At 36.2% G+C, this 22,510-nt stretch overlaps 1 protein-coding gene across 16 annotated transcripts in view; it reads right to left on the bottom strand.

Moving 5' to 3' along the window:
• Positions 1–22,510, bottom strand: part of MLIP (muscular LMNA interacting protein) — a 252,609-nt gene that overhangs the window by 76,221 nt on the left and 153,878 nt on the right. For 9 of the 16 annotated variants that reach the window (XM_084889446.1, XM_084889435.1, XM_084889442.1 and 6 more), the window contains 4 exons: positions 17,975–18,040; positions 17,808–17,891; positions 17,643–17,702; positions 6,876–6,920 (listed from right to left, as the gene is read on the bottom strand). In XM_084889446.1, coding sequence (XP_084745572.1) covers positions 6,876–6,920; positions 17,643–17,702; positions 17,808–17,891; positions 17,975–18,040 — 255 coding nt within the window. The remainder of the gene's footprint in view (positions 1–6,875; positions 6,921–17,642; positions 17,703–17,807; positions 17,892–17,974; positions 18,041–22,510) is intronic. The other 7 variants (XM_084889444.1, XM_084889438.1, XM_084889448.1 and 4 more) reach the window with 2 other exon arrangements.

Below are 22,510 nucleotides of genomic sequence, written 5' to 3'. Positions count from 1 at the left end.
CTGTGATACCGTGAAAGAATCCTATTTCCTCTGTTCACCTAGTTTCATTTTTAACATAATATGAGTAATAATGACTTCTTTTGAAACCTCGGTTTTTATCCTGTAGTTAATTTTACATTATTGCAATAATGTGAGGGAATTCTCTATGAATTTCCTAAGCTAAATGATATCTATATGAAATATGCTGAATTAAATGCATCTTGAATAAATCAAATCAGTTAGATTTGTATTTCTGTATAAAAGGAAAGAAGAGGTTATACATTTATCTATATAATAGAGGAATATGCAAATTAGCTGGGACACTGTAACATCATGACCAAACAGCAGGGACCTGAGGCTGCATGGCACCTGGCCGGGGAAAAAGGATCTCAGACTGCGCCCTCTGCCTGGTGGGGCTTGACAGAGTTGGGGCTGGCTGGGGCTGGGTCTCACCCAATGGGGGTGGGGCTGGCTGGGGCTGGGTCTCACCCAATGGGGGTGGGGCTGGCTGGGGCTGGGTCTCCTGCATTTTCAAAGCATGTGTGGGTGGTGGGTGAGGACTTGACTCTAGGTTGTGTGGTGTGCCCCAGAGTATGACAGGTGGGAGATTTTTTTCTTTTTCTTTTTTTGACTTTTAAAAAAAAAAAAAAATTATGATTTTTTAAATTTATTTATTTTTTTATTAAGTTATTATCTGTGTACATATTTTAACATTGCCCCCCCCATACATACCCTCCCTCCCCAGAGTTTTGTGTCCATTGGTTGTACTTATATACATGTATACAAGTCCTTCGGTTGATCTATTATCTCCCCCAGATCTTCCTCTCCTCCCCACTGTAATTTGACAGTCTACTTGTTGATATACTGTCTCTATATCTATCTTTTGGTTCATCAGTTTATAATGTTCTTTATTATCCATAAATGAGTGAAGTCATGTGGTGTTTTCTTTCATTGACTAGCTTATTTCACTCAGCATGATGTTCTCCAATTCCATCCAGGTTGCTGCAAATGATGAGAATTCCTTCTTTTTTATGGCAGCATAGTATTCCATTGTGTAGGTGTACCATGGTTTTTGGATCCAATCATCTGCTGATGGGCACTTAGGCTGTTTTCAAATTCTAGCTATTGTAGATTGTGCTGCTATGAACATAGGGGTGCATATATCCTTTCTGATTGGTGTTTCTAGGGATATATTCTTAGGAGTGGAATTACTGGGTCAAATGGGAGTTCCATTTTCAGTTTTTTGAGGAAACTCCACACTGTTCTCCACAGTGGTTGCACCAGTCTGCATTCAGGAGGGAGATTTTCATATACATTTTACTAATTTTCTTTCATCTCTGATACTTCCATTATAGAGAAAGGGCAAATAGCAATATTAAAATGTTTCCTCTAATTATTTCCCTTTTAATGTGCAAGATTTCATGCACCCAGCCACTAGTTAAAAATAAACCATTTGTACAAGTTAACTATTTGACTAACATTTATCAGTACATTGTGTTAAATAATATCAAACTATTACAGAAAAAAGATAAGATGCTCAAATCAACATATTAATTAAATTAAGGAAAACCCAAATAACTATATGTCCAGTCCCCAAAAGTCGCCAAAATTCCTTCACTGGAGATCATGACATAATAATTAAAGACTTTAGATAGCCCCAGTACATTTTTATCTTATGTAATATAACAGACCTTATATCAGTACTACAAGGAACTTCCCAGAGTAAGGACAGAGTTCAATGTGAATCTCGGGGTCAAATAAATATCTATACAGCCACTGCAGATTCTTTACCAAAGTAAAAATATTGACTTATGTGTATCATTATGAATATAAGCCAGGCTTTCAACCAACCCAATCATGTTAAATCTTTTTAGAAGCTTCCTTTTTGTTTGCCTAATACAGGTTAATTATTTTTGTTAAATGTTGTAGCTATAGTTATGCTATCAAAGTTGTAGCAATTATTTTTTTAAAGTGAGGGAATATTGTTTGGTGAGTTGAGATTGGAGCCGTGAGTACAGGGAGGAGGCTACTATAACAACTATCTGTCAGTCAACTAAACTAAGGAAAGAAGCAATTTGAAGTACCTAAAAATGAACTCAACGAAATTGGATTTGAACAACCCTAAGTTTTTAGTCACTCATATCTATTCCTGTGAATACTGACTGAGAGGAACAGCATTAGAGATGAGTGTAAGAATGGCACTCTGTGGAACAAAATCCCACGAGCTATATTTTATTGCCCATCATGCTTGAAGAAGTCTGAAATGATTATGAGAATACAAGGCATAAAACTTGCCTCATTAAATCCTTTCTTTCCCTCCTCACTAGTAGAACCCAGATAATTATCTTCCATTTCCTCCTCATCCCCTTTCGCATGAGCATACCATAGAAATATTTCTAAACATAAAGGAAAGAAATAAGACTGATCAGTAGAGCGTAATTTCTTGCTTAAATTATTTATAACTATTCCTGTAACTCATCTAATCTCTGCTTACATCCTATGGAAACATATTTGAACCCACACCTGGATTTAAGTGGATTGGGTTTAAGTCACCTCAGCCTGAAATCCATGACTACATTAGTGCACTTCACCTTGGAAGCACTCCAGCCTAGCAACATTTTCTAGTATAGCAGCAAGGGGAGTTTGTGAGCTGGCTAAATTGAGTCGATGACCTTTATATGAATATCTGTATATATAGTGGGGAATATTTTTAATAAAGTTTGACACCTTTTAATATATTGTGATATTTTGAAAGCAGTATGTATGAAATTGTAATGACATTTTCTGTCCCTTAAGCTCATTAAAATGAGATCTTCCCTGTACACTATATAATATTCAATATTCTGTTATTTCTTTGACATTAAAAAGTAATCCATGAAGTGTAGACAGTTTAAAATATAAGCTGTTATCAATAGGATGTGATTTTAACTAAGGGCTTTTTTGATAAATTAGTAATAGGTCCACATACTTGCCCTATTTTCTGAGGTTTCTCTTTATTAAGAGTATATTATAATTTTGAATTATATGAATGAAATGAATTTAATTGCTCATTGGTATTAGTTAATAAAAAAAAAATTTACAAAGGTAAGTGTAATGCAAAGAAAAAAAATGACATTCACCTCCAAAGATGATAGAATTAAAACAGAATGAAATATAAATTTAAATATAAAATTTCATTCCTTTACATAGAGGAAAGGAAACTCTTTAAAAGTGAGTGTCATGAGAAACAATCACTCATAAATTACCTCATAGACTATGAGTTAATTTACATAAAAGCAAATGATTTAAAACACTAGAAATTTAGTAAAATATTATCATCAGATATCACCAAATATAAAATTATTTATTCAAAGTTTGACTTTTGGTTATTGGGCATGAAGAACTTAGACCCAGAAAATAAATACTTGTGGATAAAATATTTAAGCAGACACACTATTCTCAGCTTTTGTAGGTTTGTACGAGTATTAATGTCAAGGGCTTTGACATGTGGAAGTCCTAGGTTAGTTTTGCTTATTGTGACTTCTGACACTTGGTTTCTTCATCTGTAAAATGGAGATCTTGTAACAACAATATCCACCTCATAAGACTGATGAAACGTTAAATGAGATAGTTAAACTTCATTTGAAAGGTAAGATTTAAAATATTAGTTATTATTATTGTTGAATTTGGCACCTGTTAATAATAATCCAGTGAAATGTTGATGATAAATTAATATAATCAATCCCACAAAATGACCAATGGAAGCTATTCAACATGCCATTAGCCTGATTTAAATTCTATTACTCTTATGATAACCTCAATTAAATCACAGTTAACCCTTGAACAATGCAGGAGTTAAGGATGCTGACCTCCCACACAGCCAAAACCCAAATATAACTTTTGACTCCTCCCAAATTTAATTAGTAATAGTTTACTGTTGACTGGAAGCCTTTCAGACAACTTAAGAAGTCAATTAATTCATATTTTGTATATTATATGTATTATATATTGTATTTTTACAATAATGTAAATCAAAGATAAGAAAATGTTATTTAAAAAATCATAAGGAAGAGAAATTACACTTGTACTGTTTACTGAAATATAAATAGACCTGCACATTCAAACGTGTGTTGTTCAAGGGTCAACTGTACTTTAAAATAACAAGAGTCAAGTACACCATGAATTAGAGAAACCTTTGACTTTAATTATTCTGACTTGATGGAGCTTTTAATGCTTCTGGGTCATCTTATAAAACACTATGGGACATGGAACAATGAGTATAATAAATAATAAGAAAAGGAAACTAATTTTCTCGCATTGGCTTTCTTGTCTTCTCTTAATGGAGAAAAGCCAGCCTTTCACCAAAGGCCCCCCAATTAGGAATTAGTCATACAATCTGTCATTATTTAGTTAAACTATTTATAACCATCCAAGGAAATTTGGAAATTCAATGGGCATACTGATACACTGAAAACTAGCAACTTTACAAGTCTGTTCTAACATTGACCATTTCTCTGGCTAGCTCTCCTCTAATTTCAGTAAGAAAGTATCTTGCTCATTGACTTAATTGTTTACTGTCTTCCTCCTTGTATGTTTTAGAAATGGGACCCTTGTTCATCTCTCATCCCAGTGAATCTTCAGTGAGTGCTGGGGTATGGCAGACACACAATACATATTTGTCAAATCAGTGAGCAAAATTGAACAAACTAGTATTGGTGCTATTATTAAGTGATGCCTGTGTGTCAGAACTACATCAAGGGCTTTTCATACATTAACCAACCTAAGCCTTACATCAACCAAATAAGGTTTTTAGTATCCTAATATTATTTATGAAAACACTGACTAGTTTCTAGTAGTCATGATTTGTAGACTATATATTATACTTTTAAAAAGCACCCAGAAATAGGAGTTTTGAATAGTCTGTACTCATCTGTTCAAGATAATCTCAAGTATAACAATTTTTTTTTTGGGGGGGGGATATAACTTGTCTTCCCTTTTTTCCTCTCTGGAGCAGGAGTTGTTAACTTGTGTGACCCCTGCTTGAGTCTAATCTAAGCATCTCTACAAAGTCAATGACACATTGAGTCCCAAGCAGATTTATAAGAAAGATGCCTACCTTCCTCAAAGTTTTGAAGAGAGATGATAAATATTGAAATGCTACAGTCCATCGACTTCTCTGATTCAGACATCACTTAGTAAATATAATAATTGCAACCAAATATTTACAAGTATGACATCAATGAGTTAGTTTTTATCTTTCACCAGAAAATCATCCCTTATAGTCTTTCAAAAGACATGAACATATTTGAGGTGTCACAAACAACAATTCAAATGTCATATTGTAAGAAAAAGACCAAAGCAAAGCTTCTTACTAAAACAAATTTAATTAAAGTCAAGAATCTTATTTGAATCAGAGTTTGTTTTTTCTAGTTTATATTAAGTCTGTTTAATGATTCATTGTAAACTTCAAGTGAATCAAATGCTCTCACAAAGTTTGGGGCAAATGTTAATTGACTTTAAGGCTGACAACTGATTAAAGAATAATTTGAAACTATGGAGAGTGAAGCAGCCCCTCCAGAATTATACCAATTCCTGTAAAAATAACCACCTTCAGGGTTGGGAGGGGTGGGAGGAGGTATTAGCTTTTGTAAGGGCTTTTCATACATTAATCAATCTAAGCCTTACACCAACCAAATAAGGTTATTAGTATCCTAATGTTATTTATGATAAAAATAAGAGGTTAAGTGATTTTCTGGCACCAAACAGTTACCAAGCAGCATCTCTATAAATGTAAACTTGAGTATAGCCTACTAAATGCCTCTAGTCTTTTAGGTATTACTCCAAATGGCTTCCAATAAAAACAAAAAAAATAAGTGTAAACTTCTAGAAAACACTCTAAGTGTGTTCCTACACATGTCCTCTACACATTATTTTCTGAATGTGATAACATTCAGTAACTTCACCCAGTTTATTATTTGCCTTATAGAGAGTTAAATGAAAGCAGAAATATTCCAATTGCAGAAAAAAATAGGTCACAAAATATAAATTTAATAACTATTTACTCATGATCATGAAAACTACATATTAGCAAATATTGTGTATAACAAAGTAAATAATTTAATGATTTACATTAAACTTAAAAACACTTATTAGGAAATAATTGTGTTTCTACTATGATAAATTATTAAGTGAATAAAGAGTAGGGATGGGGTGAGGCCATCTGTGTGTGTATCTAGGGCACTCAGAAGCAGATCCCCATAATTATTTGAATCAAGGGTATCACCATAATTAATTGAATCAACTAAACTGGAATCTTACTGGAAATGAACAAATCAATGTTTCAATTATATGAGTTGACTATTGTATAATAACCACAATAAACCAGTACAGAAATGAGAATGCCATCTAAGCTTTGATATTAGAAAGACAGAAAGCAGGTGTTGCCGGGACCGGTTTAGCTCAATGGATAGAGCGTCGGCTTGGGGACTGAAGGGACCCGGGTTCGATTCCAGTCAAGGGCATGTACCTTGGTTGCGGGCATATCCCCAGTAGGGGGTGTGCAGGAGGCAACTGATCGATGACTCTCTCTCATCGATGTTTCTAACTATCTCTCTCCCTTCCTCTCTGTACAAAATCAATAAAATATATTTAAAAAAAAAAAAAAAAAAAGAAAGCAGGTGTTGAAGTTCTGCTTTACTTAGACAAAATATAGACCTCCCTTAAGAAGGAACTTGCTCAATGAATTTACCTGAATTAACCTGATTTTCCACATCTGAGTCAATCATACCATCCTACTTCTATTACTTATGGAAAAAAATCAACCAATTCAATGTAAATGATTGTATAATCGAGTTGCCTCAAAAGCCTATATAAGCGCCCATTTAAAAAGCAGAATGTATAATTATGAAAGGACTTACATATTTGGTTTCTCGACCAGCTGATCTCGGGAGAGTTGTAGGTGTCTGTATGAAAATAAAAATGATTATAATATTAAAGCAATCAATAAAATAGTCTTAAAAGATTTTAACTCTGGGACAATTGTTCACTTGTTTTTTCTTATTAAGATTTTCTAATCATTACTCCCTTTTTTTCTATATAAAACCCTCTGTACCTTTGAAAATCATTTCATTAGACTACATCATTTTATTATCCTTTTCATTACTGTTATCTATGGGCTTTCTGGTTAACTTCCCCCAGTTTATTGGTGATGTTTATTTATGAATCATAATAGTTCCTTACATGGTGCTTGTTACTTCAAAATTCATGTAGAAGTCTCTGCACTCTTAATTCTTCATGCTCCAAAGATATTCTCACCCACTCCATTTCAACCATTCATTTCTACTACCATTACTAAACTTTGCCTTAACAAATAAAATGAAAGTCTTCTAAAATTTCAATTTCTAACATCCTATTTTCAGAACTCTACCTCCTAGCCACCTTCTCCATTTACCAAATATCCCTAATGCAACATTTCTTCAGCCTCAGCTTCACTGAGACTTCAAAATCATTAACCTTTACCAATTTCACTCAAGCTTCAGTACCTCTGAGCTTACATACATTGTCATTGTATACCTTAATCTCTCTTGCCTCTCTCTCTCCTTTGAATCCCTCCTGGATGGGCCTCATTATCCATTTTCTCTAAACTTGTACCTGAGAAACAAAATCTTACTGGAAAACTCAATCAGCTAATTGATGTCATTATACATATCAGTAGTGATATTCAATTTCAATTGGGCATTCGATACTCCCTGGTAAACATGAATTTTTCTCTTGCAGGATCATTTTCCAACTTTCTGATATCAATTGGCTATTTAATTCATTTATCAATTCAACAAATATCATTATGTATCTACTGTATGCCAGAAACTGTTCTGCACAGTTCAGACATATCCATGAAGACAAGAGACAAAGATGCCTGCCCTAGGGAGCATACATTTCAGCAGGAGATAAAATAAACAATAAAATTATAAATAACTAAATCACAACCTATGTTAGGAGGTGTCAAACTCAATTTTTAAAAAAAAAGAGAAGAGTAGAAATAATTTGAAGCCTAGGGTAGCACATTCTTCCAAAGCAAACCTTCTTTGCTTCTGCCAAACACACACACTTATATCACTACCGAAATGTTAAGTAAGTCAAGAGCACTGACAGCTTACAATTTTAAATAGGATGTTTAATCCAGAGAAGGTGACATTTGAGCAGATTTGAAGGAGGTGAGAAAGTTGGCTATGTGGGTATTAAGATATAAAGCATTCCAGCAAGATGGAATAAGTGTAAAGTCCTTATATGAATTTCCACCTTTGAGAATGATGGCGGAGGAACTCAGAGCAATCCTGCCATAATAGGTAATAACAAAGTTGAGCAAAATGTTGGAAAAATTTTATTAAAAACATCGGTGAGTTAATAAGAATGAAAAATTTGAGGGCAAGATCAGAAGAATTTGGGAATCTGAAAAGAGAAGTCAGGCATTTGAAATCTGCTTTTGCCTTAGGGGTGTTTGCAAATACTGTTGAGTTGCTTGAGAGCTGATCCAAACATTTGCCATCCTCAGAGGTGTAGCAAGATAAAAGGCAGAGTCCCCAGAGACAAGAATAGATTGAGGCCCAGCAGTAAGAGTGATCCAGATCTCATATGGGCATCAGCCTGGCCTCAAAGCATCTAAAGCTGATTGTTTGGGTGAAAAAAATAAATAAATCTCAAAACCTTAGATTAAATCAAGGTAATCCTCTTTTGCTAGGGTTCCTGGTGTCTGACAGCAAAGATTTTCATAGATAATATGTACTTGAATACATTTTCAAGTAGAATATCCAACACACAATCAGATTTAGAAAAAATAAATAAATAAAGAGGTAAGACAATGTGAATGAGAATGAACAGCAATAATAAACCAAAAAAGACCCATAAATGATCTAGAAATTGGTTTTCTTAGAACCAGACCAAAAATCACTATGCTTATCCATATTGTTTGAGGTCAAAGTGAAGCTTGGGCTGAAACCGGTTTGGCTCAGTGGATAGAGCGTTGGTCTGTGGACTGAAAGGTCCCATGTTCGATTCTGGTCAAGGGCACATACCTTAGTTGAGGGTACATCCCTATTGGGGGTTGTGCAAGAGGCAGCTGGTCTATGTTTCTCTCTCATTTCTAACTCTCTATCCCTCTCAATTCCTCTCTGTGTAAAATCAATAAAAATATATTTTAAAAAAAAACAAAACAACAACAACAAAAAAAAGTGAAGCTTGGGAATTTTTACAGGGAACTAGAAACTATAAAATGTGATATAGTTGACTGAAAAAAAATAGCTAAATGTTATGAAGTAGGAAGAATGGCATCTTCAAGGCCCAACAAGGAGGCAAGCAGGACTGAAGAAAGTGGGTAAAGAAGACATTGGAGAACAGATCATGCAAGTGTTGGAAGGCCAGGTCCCAGAGCCCCTCCCAGGGTCTTATAAAGATTTTGGCGAGGGAAATTTGTAGGCACTACTAGCTTTAAGCACAGGAGGCTCTGATTTATTCTTATTAAAAATACTAATTTGAATTAGGCTCTACCATAGTTTCCTTGCTCCTTTCAAGGAATTTCATCTGTCAAAATCTCCCTTTGTTTTGTATAAATGGTACCTCCCACTGTACTGCATGAACCCATTAGCATACCAACTTGCTCTTGTCATTTTCAGCTTTAAAAGGCAGACAGAAAATTATTCCTGGACCTCACTAATGACCCAATTTCCTTCTCCCCTTCACAGTCCAAGTGTTTGTTTCACACACCCATAAGAGATAAAGAGAGCAAAGAGGTAGGGTAAGAGAGTGAACCTGAGGAATGGTGCAATGAAGAATGTATGAGAATAACATCAAGGTGGTCCTTCAGCCTGACTGAAGAGAAGGGAACAGCTCACTTTAGGTTGGACAACTGGCCAGCCTCTGATGAATCCCTTTTCTGATCTCAGGGTAATGAAACTGGGACAGGAATTGGGAATGAGGAATATGGAATATCATAAGCAGAGGTACAAGGAGGCAAAGGTGAGTGTCACTGAGGCAAGGAGGAAGTGGCAAGTGAAAAATTGCTGATATTATGGAATTCCTATATTCTGAAACACATGCACCTCCTACTCACATCCTATCTTATAAAATAGTAATATGCAAATAGACCATCACTCCAACACATAATATGGCTGTTCCCATGTGGTCAAAGATGGCTGCCACAAGATGGTTAGTAGGGGAAGGAAGCTGGGAGGGACCAGGCCTGTAAGGGAGGGCAGTTGGGGATGATCAAGCCTGCAGGAGAGGGCAGTTGGAGCTGACCAGGCTGGCAGAGGAGGGAAGTTGGGGGTGACTGGACCTACAGGGAAGGGCAGTTGGGGAGAAACCAGGCCTTCAGGGGAGGGTAGTTAGGGGTGATCAGGCTGGCAGGGGAGCGGTTAGGCATCAATCAGGCTGTCAGGGGAGTGGTTAGAGAGTGATCAGGCTGGCAGGCAGCAGTTGGGAGCCAGCAGCCCTGGACTGTGAGAGGGATGTACGACTACCAATTTAAAGCCAATCCCAGTCTGGGCCTAAAAACGCAGTCAGACATCCCTCGAGGGGGACAAGATTGGAGACGGTGCAGGCTGGGATGAGGGACACCCCTCCCCAGTGCACGAATTTTGTGCACCGGGCCTCTAGTTTATTATATTAGAACTAGAGGCCCGGTGCACAAAATTCATGTATTGGGAAGGGGTGTCCCTCATCCCAGCCTGCACCCTCTCTATTCTGGGACCCTTTGGGGAATGTCTGACTGCCTAAACATGCAGTTAGACATCCCTTTCATAATCTAGGACTGCTGGCTCCCAACTGCTTGCCTGCCTGCCTGACTGCCCCTAACTGCTTCTGCCTGCCAGTCTGATCACCCCCTAATTATTCCCCTGCCAAACTGATAGACACTTAACTGCTCCCCTGCTGGCCCAATCATCCCCAATTGCTCTCCCCTGATAACCTGGTCACCCTCAAATGCCCTCCCTGCATATTCACTTTTTATTAGATAGGGTTTTTTCTTTAACATATTGGAAAGCCCTAACTGGTCTGGCTCAGTGGATGGAATATTGGCCTGCAAACTCAAGGGTCCCAGATTCTATTCTGGTAAATGGTATGTATTTTGGTTGGGGAAACATACCCATTGGGAAGTATGCAGGAGGCAGCAGATGAATGTTTCTCTCTCATAGATGTTTCTAGCTCTCTATCCCTTTCCCACCCTCTCTGTAAAAAATCAATAAAATATATTTTTTTAAAAAAAGAAACATTTAAGATTCCTCCATATCTGCCTGGCTGGTGTGACTCAGTGGTTGAGACTCCAGGCTGGGAGGGGTTGGTGCCATGGGGGTGCATGCCACTCCCAGGCTGAGACCCCAGCCCAGGATGCCCCCACTGGCAGGGGATCATGCCATGGGGAGTGAATTTGTTTTTGTTTTTTTATAAAGTGTCAGAAGGGTCTCTGGGTAGCATTCCACCAGGCACTTACTCTGCAGGCTCTCAGCGGCAGCCCTCCCAGAGACTGGGGGACTCTGGCAGGGCTGAGAGGACTGGGCACTGCTATCTTTTGACTATGGGCACCGCCATTTTTGTTGCAGAGTGATTCTTAATTTGAATATTATTCTTTTATTAGATTGGATATCATAAAATAAATAAATAAATAAATAAATAAATAAATAAATAAAATAAAACAGAAAGAGAAAATGCTAGGGATTAGGCTTTTAGTGCCTACCACTTCAGGCATCAGTCATACATACAGCCACACTAGGTGATATACCCAGAGATATTTGAGTTTCCATGAAAAATTTATAGGACATCTGGAAAATGGAAGTACTATAAAAGAAAAACAGTGGTCCAGCCATTTTACTTATAGATCTTTATGTAAGAGAAATGAAAGCGTATGAAAATACAAAGTCTGATTTGCAAATGTTCTTAACAGCTCTATCAGTAATACTCCCAAATTAGAAATAACCCAATTGTCCATCAATTGGTGAATAGTAAATGTATGTTACAACCATACAATGGAAATCCTTTCTCAGCAAAAGAAATAAATGAATGATTGATGCATGCAAAAATATTAATGAATCATCTGAACTGCTTCTATTAAGTATAAAAGGTAAAACTCAAGAGACTACATGCTGTATAACTCTGTTTATATGAAATTTTAAAAGGCAACAGTATAGAAACTGAGAAAAGATCAGTGGTTGCTCAGCACTTAAGTTGAATAAAGAGAGAAAGGGAAAGAGGGAGAGGGAGAGAGAGAAGGAGAGGGAGAGGGAGAGGGAGAGGGAGAGGGAGAGGGAGAGGGAGAGGGAGAGGAATGGAGAGAGAGAGAAAGAGAGAGAGAGAGAGAGACCACAAAGGAGCAAAAGAGAATGTTCTTATATGATGGAAGTTTCTTGTATCTTGGAAGTGGGGGTGGTCACATAACTGTATCCTTTGTCAGAGTGATATACACTGAAAGGATAAATTTTACAGTGAGTAAATTATCTACACTAACAAAAGAGTAAGATGCAAATTGTCTGTACCTTCATAACACCCACCAGCCAATCAGGAGTATGAAAATTCACTCAACAAATATGGTGGGTTAATTTGCATGTATAGGTGCCAAGCAGCCGGGAGTGGGACAGGACACTTGCATCATCACCATGGCAACAATGCAGGTGTTTCACACTGCCCAAGCCACTCCGGGCCTCTGGGCAATGTGGGAAGGTAGAAAGGCAGCTCCGGACCAGAGCGAAGATGGTGCTGGCAGCCAGGGGAAGGAAGGTCCATTCTTGCACAAATCTTTGTGCATTGGGCCTCTAGTACCTCAATAAACCTGACTTGAAATAAAAGAACTATATTGCTACCAAAAATAATTTTACATAGGCATTGAAGAATAAAATAGACACTGAACACATTTTGGAACTGGAATATCATATCTAAGAATCTTCTCAAAGGAATAAGGAAGCAATAAATAGAATAAAATATTTAAAGATTGAAAGATATAGAATACAGAAGCAAAAATAACATTATCAGTATTATAAAAGCTCCAGCAGGAAGAAAACATTTGAAGGAAAAAAAAAAAAAAAAAAAAAAAGGCTAAACATTATCCTGAATGTAAGAGGAAGAAAAAAGTAAAGACTCCAAGTAAAATGTCAAAGAGAATACCAATCTAGATGCATAAAAGAAAAGAAAAAAAAATGCACACCTAGACACATTATAGGAAAAATCAGTCACATTATAGATAAAATACTAAAAGATTACAGTACTACTCTGTAAATGATCACTCTATAGAAGAGGAGTGAATATTATGTTGACAAAATATTTCACAAGAATGTTACTAAAGTAAAAGAGCCTGGGGTAAAAAGTATTGAAGACAGAAGATCTATATTTTATCTCCAGCAAAACTATAATTTAAATGAATAGAAAGGAGGGGGCTTTTTAAGGGATAGAGGTTATAAAATCAACACAACCAGACCTCATTGAATACAATTTTCAACAAAATTCCAGAAAAAAAAGTAAACCCATGATTAAGCTATAAATTTGTAAGAAATAAGGATCTAAATTAAAAATAAGTATTTAAATAAAGAAGAGATTAATGAAAACATAAGCATAATAATTCAAATGTATTGAGTCCAAAACATATTAACAAATTTTTCTGTGTATGTAACCTGATTTAAAAAAAATGTGAAAACGTGAAAGTGCTATAATACTTACCAAATTGGGGGGGAAATATATGTAAGCTTTAAAATGATAGAAAAATAAACATAATTATTGTCCTTAACAATTTATGTGTAACTATAAAAACTAACAAAAATATAAAGTAAAAATTTCAAAAAGTTTCAAAACAGTATATGTCAAAATATCTAAAGGAAACAGGAAAGGCAAAAAAAAAAGAAAATATTTTAAGTAGAAAATATGAAATAAGATAGCAGAAATTAGTATTTATAGTAATTATAAATGGCTTAAAGTCTCAGATAAAAAGAATTTCAGATTAAATACAAAAGTGATATCCAGAAATGTTGACCTAAAGAAAATAAAACTAAAGAGTTTATAGAAAGATAAAAATAAAGTTTTAACGTAATATGTAAATAAAGGAATAAAAAATTAACAAAACATGAATTTAAAATTACATATATAAGGTCACTAACTTGTACTGGACTAAAAACTGAACCTTAGGTTCAAAAGGATTATAAATGCTAGTAAAAATTATTTTTAAAAAAAATGAGAATGAATACCAACTCATAAGAAACAGCAATACAGTTTCAAAATATATGTCAAATTTAATAAAATCTTCTTTAGGTTTAGCTTTCTCTGCTCTGGCAGCAAGCACAATTACATTCTCTTCAATAGTCTCTTCTTGTAGCATCATGATACCATACTGCTGATTTTTTTATACAATGGGTTTGCTCTTCTTTGCAGGTTCCCTCTCCACCTTCTTTATTGCACCTGCCATGTTTTGTTCCTTGAATCTCTGTACAGGGAGCTCACAACATTCATGTGCTGGTCATCCCAAATCTCTCCTACTACCACCAGACACATAAGTTTAAGTTCCTCTTGAAACATACCTCAAAGTCATCTCAAAAACAAACATCAACTTTCTTTCCTCCACCACACAGTGCCTCCTTCATGGTCATTTATGCTCAAGGAAGAGACCTGGTGCTCACTCATGGTTCTTCTCTCCTTCACATTCACATCCAACCTGCAGCAAGTCTGAAATCTCTCACTCATACACACATTCTGCTCTCTGGCAATTAACCAGCCCTATCCAGACAACTTCATTGATTGCCTCTCTGACCTCAGTTGCCACCTCACAGCACCCATTGTGATCTTTGTCAATGGTTTCATATTACTTCCCCCAGAGTTTTATGTCTTCCCATTTTCCTTGTAACCCAAACCTCATGCCATGGCATATAGGTATCTTCACTGTCCCTAGCCCACCTCCTCAATCTCATTTTACACAGTTCACCCCGGCTCATGAGGCTACAATCACACTTGTCTTCATCTTCACACACTAAGCGCTTTCCCAGCTCAGAAAATTTGCATATTCTCTGCCTGAAAACTATTCTCCCTGAACTTTCCTGCTTGCCTTTTTCCCACCTTTTGTCTCAGCTTGAATTCTACTTTCTGATTACTACATCCAAAGTACGCCCTGCTAGGTTACTATGCCTTGTTCAGCATTATCTCCCTAATGCCTTACAGTGCCACACCCATAGTAGGCACTTAATAAATATTTGTTGAATAAAATAATTGCCTTAATAATAGTGATGCAGAATAGCATTTTAAAACACTATAAGCATTAAATATTTGGTAAATAAATCAATTATTAAGATGTTTATTCACATATTACTATTTAAATCATATTTCCATTATAGTTAATTAAAATATACTTTGAAAAATTTACATAATATTTCTTTGGCAAAGCAAACGTTTTATATTTTTAAATTAAAAGACAAAAAATATACAACTAAACATTTAATAAAAACATAACTAAAATTATTCATTCCTCTCTGCTGAAATATAATTTTTAATGATTACTAAATTTCTATGTCATTATTAATGGATTAAAGGCTTGGTGCATGACATTCATATACTTTGGGGGGAGGGGTCTCTTCAGCCCAGCCTGCACCCTTTAGCAGTCTGGGAGCCCTTGAGGGATGTCCTACTAACGGGCCTAAGCCTCAAATGAATATCCTTAGCATGATCGCAGAGGTGGGAGATGATCCTGCCACCACCATTGTGCTCTTTAACACTGAGCCCAGCTTGTGGCTGAATGGCGCTTCCCCTGTGGGAGTGCACTGATCACCAGGGGACAGCTCCTGCATTGAACATCTGTCCCCTGTTGGTCAGTGCATGTATAGCGACTGGTCATTCTGCCATTCAGTCTATTTGCATATTACCTTTTTATTATCCTATCTAATAAAAGAGAAACATGCAAATTAACCATACCTCTGCTAAGCCTACAAGCCATGCCCACCAGCCAATCAGGAGCAAGTATGCAAATTAACCCAACAACTATGGCCTGCCCAGGCCTGCCCTGGCCTCTGCTCAAGGATACAAAGTTTTAATTATAGAAGATAAATAAATCCCAACAAAAATGGCAGCAGCCACGAAACTGGAACCAGCCAGAGGCTTGGGTTGCCCCTGACAATGGAGGAAGCCAAGCTTTCTGCCCTGGCTGAGCCTGGCCTCTGCACAAGGCTACAAGTTTCAATTACAAAAGATAATAAATCCCAGATATCAGGGCCTCCATTTGGGTCACTGGGGGGTATGGCTGGCCTGCAAATCACCACAGGCCTCTTGCCCAGGCTGTCCCACACCCAAAGGGAACCCATATTCTGATCCAGGACACACTTCAGGGCAAGCCAGCTGGTCCCCACCAGTGCACCAGGGTAATGTGCAAATTGACTGTCACTCTAACACACAAGATGGCTGACCCCATGTGGTCAAAGATGGCTGCCCCGATGTGAACACAAGATGGCCACCACTAGATGGCCAGTAGGGGGAGGGCAGTTGGGAGGGACCAGGCCTCCAAGGGAGGGCAGTTGTGGGCGATCAGGCCAGGAGGGAAGAGCAGTTGGGAAGAGGTTAAAAGGTGATCAGGCTGGCAGGCAGAAGTGATTAGGGGCCATCAGGAAGGCAGGCAAGTGGGCAGTTGGGAGCCAGCAGTCCTGGATTGTGAGAGGGATGTCTGATTGCCCGTTTAGGCCTGATGATGGAATCTCAGGGTGCAGCTGGAATGAGGGACATCCTTCTCCCTTGTATGAATTTTGTGCACTATTTGTCTATAATGTTCCAATTGATAATTAGAATTACTTTTCTAATTATAAGCAATTTCTACATTTAAAACCTACTTTATACACACAGTTTCCAAATTTTAAAAAGACCATTCAAAAAGTATACTAATTTCAAGATAGAATATAAGGTTGACAAAGAAAACATAACAATTATCAATAAAGGAAAAACACAACCATTTTGAAATTTGGGTGAGTAGGTCTGTATTAAGCATTTAAAAACTTTTGGGTAAAATGTAGCATTTTATTCCAACAAAATTGGCTACAATTATAAGAAGGAAATAGTTAATTATGTAAACTCAACAATTAATGCTTTAGTAGTGCCATAAGATTCTAAAATATCCATGCTTCTTCCTTCTGAGTCAAAGAACAATGAAATAAACTTCAAAGAAAACGACATTCCAGAAATAATACTTGTGTTAAAGCTCTTAGACTAATGCTACTTTAGTCTACTTCATTTTCCACTTCTATAATTCTAAGTGGCTGTGAATTACTTAGTTACTAAAGGTAGGGTTGGAAATGAGATTAGGCAACAAATTCTATATGCAGTTACTTCCATATAGCTCCTGCAAATGCCAACAATAACTGAGTCTAATGTGTTGGTTCGAACTTAGCCCATACATAGTTAAAACCAGATTTTATTTTGCAACCCTATACACACATACTTGTATATGTAAACAAATTGAAATAAATATCAATAATACCTACACTACTTAGAATAGAGTCTGATATTTTACATTCTTACTATTCTGTTTTTAAAATGCTATTTACTAACAAAACAAACAAACAAAAACGCTGGTTCTATCCATTAAAATAATTTCCCAATTCACTATAGGGCTTTGACCTGAAGCTTAAAAATCATTGTTATAGAAACTCTCATGGTTTAGTAAATTATATTAAACACATACATACTTTGGTAGTGTCAGAACCCAACAATTTCTGTAGAGAACTTGAAGGAGAACCAGAAGAATGCTGGAAAATAAAAAGGACAAGCCTATGATGCATATACTCAAGTAGAGGTAAGTGAAGAGAAGCAAAGCAAATGTTTGAATTGCACGTTCTAGTCTAAGGCATTACCATAGACAAGGAATCCTGTAAGACCTTATCAATGGTAGCACAGAGCTCTTCAGTTTGCTGCCTGAGCTGTGCAGGGAAACAAAACTGGAAGAATTGAAACCAGGTACTGAGTTAGCAATGAGTTTTGGGATTATACTTCAAAAGCAGGGGTAATATGAAGTCATTACCTCCAGCGGTGGGTCCAATGTGTTGTCCTTAGAAACGTTTTCAGTTTGGGCCGGTTCATCTAGTGCCTAGTGTAAATGAAATAATTCTTATGTGAGGCTTTTAGTCAAATATAGAAAAGTCTTTTCAAAGAAATCTCTGAATATCTCAATATTTCCAAGAAATAAACCTTTAAATAATTTGATGAGCTCTCCTCTGACATGTTTTCTCTTGTTGAATCAAAATATCTACACTAATAAAAGAGTAACATGCTAATTTAACATACCTTCATAACGCCCACCAACCATTCAGGAGTATGTAAATTAACCCAACAAAGATGGCAGGTTAATATGCATACCCAGGTGCCAAGCAGCCAGGGGAAGGGCGACTACACAGGTGTTCCACACCATCCCAGCCACTCTGGGCCTCTGAGCAATGTGGGAAGGTGGAAAGACAGTTCTGGCTAGAGCGAAGGTAGTGCCAGCAGCCAAGGTAAAGGAGGACCATCCTGCATTGGGCCTCTAGTCTACTACAAGATGTTGGAATAAATAAAGGAGATGAGTCCAGCAGGTGTGGTTTAGTGGTTGAGCATTGTCCTATATACCAGGAGGTCACAGTTCAATTCCCAGCCAGGACACATGCCCAGGTTGTGGCCTTGACTCCAATTATTAGGCATGCAGGAGGCAGCCAATCAATGATTCTCACTCATCATTAATGTCTCTATCTCTCCATTTCCCTTCCTCGCTGAAATCAATAAAAATTGTATATTTTAAAAAATTGTATATTTAAAAAAAAAAGAAATTGTATATTTAAATTGTATATTTTAAAAATTTGTATATTTTAAAAATTGTATATTAAAAAAAAGGCTGAATTTTTAAACATACAAAGTAGAACTTGGACACTTTATACATCCAGATGAGCCTTGTTCCCTTCAAAGCAGTTACCTTGAGAAGCTGCCCACAAAAATAACAATGATGTAGGAATTTCTCAAAATGTACAAAAACTATTCTTGAGAAAATGCTTGAGAACCAGTTTATAAGAAACATGCACACAGAATTTTAAAATTTAGCCTCATTTGTAATTATTTATATAACAAAAAGTCTTGGCTATCTTATTCATCCAACTTGGCCTCAAATGACATTTAACTATTTTCAAAATGTAACAACTACTATAAGGTTGTTTTGTGCAATCCTTCTAATTTTATGTAAGTTTAATATACACTTCTGGAACTTGCTTTGTTTTTTGTTATTATTTTAACCAGTTTCTCAAATTATAATTGATATACAAAAACCTGCATTTAATGTACACAACTGATGAATTTGGAAATAAATATACATCCATAAAACCATCTCCACAATTTAGGCCATAAACATATCCATCACCACTCAAAATTCCTTCCTACCTTATTTCTTTTTCCATGTAGTTATGTATTCAATAATTCATTTACACATGGGATTCCACTGTATACATATTCCACACAAAAATGGATATTTTATTCTGTTGTTGGATATTTGAAGTGTCCCCAATATTAATGTTATAAACTGTAACAACAATCATCCATGTACACATTTTTTAGACACACATTTGTAATTTTAAGATTAAAGTACCTACACAATAGTGTAATCATGGAGAGCCACTTTAATCAGATACTAGAGACCCAGTGCACAAAATTTGTGCACTGGAGGGGGGTTGTCTCTCAGCCTGGCCAGCACCCTCTCTAATCCGTGATCTCTACTGGGATGTCTGACTGCTGGTTTAGTCCAGATTCCAGCAGTCGGACATCCCTCTAGCAATCTGGGACTGCTGGCTCCTAACTGCTTACCTGCCTGCTGGCCTGATCCCCCTAACTATATTCCCCTGCCAGCCTGATCCCCCTAACTGCTCTCCCCTACCAGCCTGATCACTCCTAACTACCTCTGCCTTGGCCCCACCACCATGGCTTTTCTGGAAGGACATCCGATCTAATTAGCATATTACCCTTTTATTAGTATAGACTAGAGGCCTGGTACACAAAATTCATGCATGGGGGGTGTCCCTCAGCCCAGCTTGCACCCTCTCCAATCTAGGACTCCAAGAGAAATGTCCAACTGCCCGTTTAGGGCTGATCCTACTGGGATAAGGCCTAAACGGGCAGTCGGACATCCTTTTCACAATTCATGACTGCTGGCTCCCAACTGTTCACCTGCCTACCTTCCTAATTGTCCCTAACCAATTCTGCCTGCCAGCCTGATTACCCCTAACCACTCCCCTGCCAGCCTGATTGCCCCTAACTGCCCTCCCCTGCAGGCCTGGTCCCTCCCAACTGCCCTTCCCTGCTGGCCACCTTATGGTGGCCATCTTGTGTCCACATGAGGGCAGTCATCTTGTGTTTTGGAGTGACAGTTAATTTGCATATTACTATTTTATTAGATAGGATTCTCAAATCGTCTTTTGAAATGAATAATCTTATACTCATCATAGCAATGAATTGGAGCTTATTTTCACACTTAAAAAAATGTTAACATCCTGATGTACATCTCTCTTTAGATTTCATTTCCCTGATAATTTTTGAGATTAGTCTTCTTTCATAAGTTTATTCCCCTTTTCTTCATTGACACTAATGCATTTATCATTTTTATGGATGTGAGCTGTTCTATATTCTACCTTATTCTATGTGTCAATAGCATACTTTTAAAACAAATTCATAGTGAGCCTTTCTATTTGAGGCAGACAACAGATTTCATTCTTCAAAATGCTTTATCTAATTATTAGCCCTTTTATCTTTTACTCTAATTATATGATACATTTGTCAGGTTGTACATAACTTAATTATATTTCATCATAATTATTTTTTCAATTGTATCTCCACCTTATTGGAAAATTTTTCATATTTCAATTGGGAAAATATGGTATTTATTTTTGTATATTCAGGAAAGAGCACACTGTGTTCTACAATAGTAAAAAGCCTGCTCAGATTGGCCAGAGTCAGAGAGGCGGTCTATTAAAAAAAGAACTGGTGTTGCCTCGGAAGTGGGGGTAGTCTTATACAGCGAATATAGGCCTAAACCTATGTTTTAACTGTAAAATTAGGGGATCGTCTTATACGCCGGAAAATACGGTAAATGAAATTAATTAATGAATCATTAAAAAAAAGTAGTTTTAATACTCCTTAGTAAAATGTTCTAGAGAAGTAGTTTAAACTCTTTAAATATTTAAACTAACAAATAAATAATTTCTTTCCCCATATTTCAATTAAATTTGTTCAAAGATCTGAGCAAGTAGTCAGTGTTGATTTAATGATAGAATTTTTTTCTAGATAAAACCAATAAAGGCTAATATCCTGGTTACTTTGTGTGAACTTACTATAGGCAAACAAAACTTTCATTCAGGCTATTTAAAGTGCTGACATTTACTCAAAGAACAAAAATAAATCTATGCATAATGATTGGAAAATTAAGGAAGATAACGGGTATTGGGTCATTAATGCACTGAAACTTTGAAATGAGGACAATACTAAGACTGCATTAAAATTTGGGAGGGTGTTATTTTGAATTTAAATAGTTTTGAAATTATTAGAATTGATTTTTTTTATTGAAAATGGTTTATCAAAGAACATTTTGATCCACTCTTTCTAGCAGCCATAAAAAGTAGTTTCTTTTTCTATAGTAAAAAAAGTATTAAAGTTAAATATATTAAATCTCTATTAACAGGAAATATGACCATTGATTGCTTTTTCACAACTTAGCCAGCAGGATTGTATTGATGTTTCTTATATTTATTCATTTTGAGTGAAGTTCTCTCAGATATTCTCCAATAACATATTTTTATTAAAAACATATATTTGTCTACCAAATTGGACTATAGCCAAGTGAGGCATAATTGAGATATACATTGAATTTTATTTCCAAAGATTCTTAATTAATATGTTATTCAAAATATTTTCATTAAAAGCAGTGATATTTTGCCTGAGACAGCCAACTTTGTGGCCCTGTTTTTTTGTTTTGTTTTGTTTTTTAAAAAGACCTATTATAACTGATTTTTAAAATAAAATAGCTTGAGGTAAATACTACATTATCATTAATAACTAAGAATTATGAGCAAGCCTTGTAAGTCCAAGTCCTTATAGGAATACTAGCAGATGCAAAAAAAACTGTAATTGGTGTCCCCGCAGCAAAGAGAGCAACTCTGATGGAATTACAAATAATTTCTCATCAGAAATATTAAATCAGTCTAATCTACTACTCTTTTTCAAAATAGGACTAAGTTCTAAAAAATATCTAAAGATAGAATGTGTTACTTGCACTCTCAATAGATTAGAAATTTAACTGCTTTCAAAGGAAGAATAATCTAAAACGGTTTATGAAACTTTTTGTGATGCCTACTCTAATTGGATTGGATTTCAAAAAGTTCATGGGCAAGTTACTATATTTTAGTAAGGATCAAATTAACCATCTTCCATCAATGATTCATGTTCAGCCTAAATGCTCATATACTTTGTTAATCTGTCCAGCCATTTGGTGGAATAAATCTTCTGAGAGATACAAAAGCTTTGCTTTCTTTTCTTTTCTTTTTTTAAATTT

Source organism: Pipistrellus hanaki (genome assembly GCF_964339955.1).
Source record: "Pipistrellus hanaki genome assembly, chromosome: 7".
Lineage (NCBI taxonomy): Eukaryota > Metazoa > Chordata > Mammalia > Chiroptera > Vespertilionidae > Pipistrellus > Pipistrellus hanaki.
This window is presented reverse-complemented; position numbering and strand designations above follow the sequence as displayed.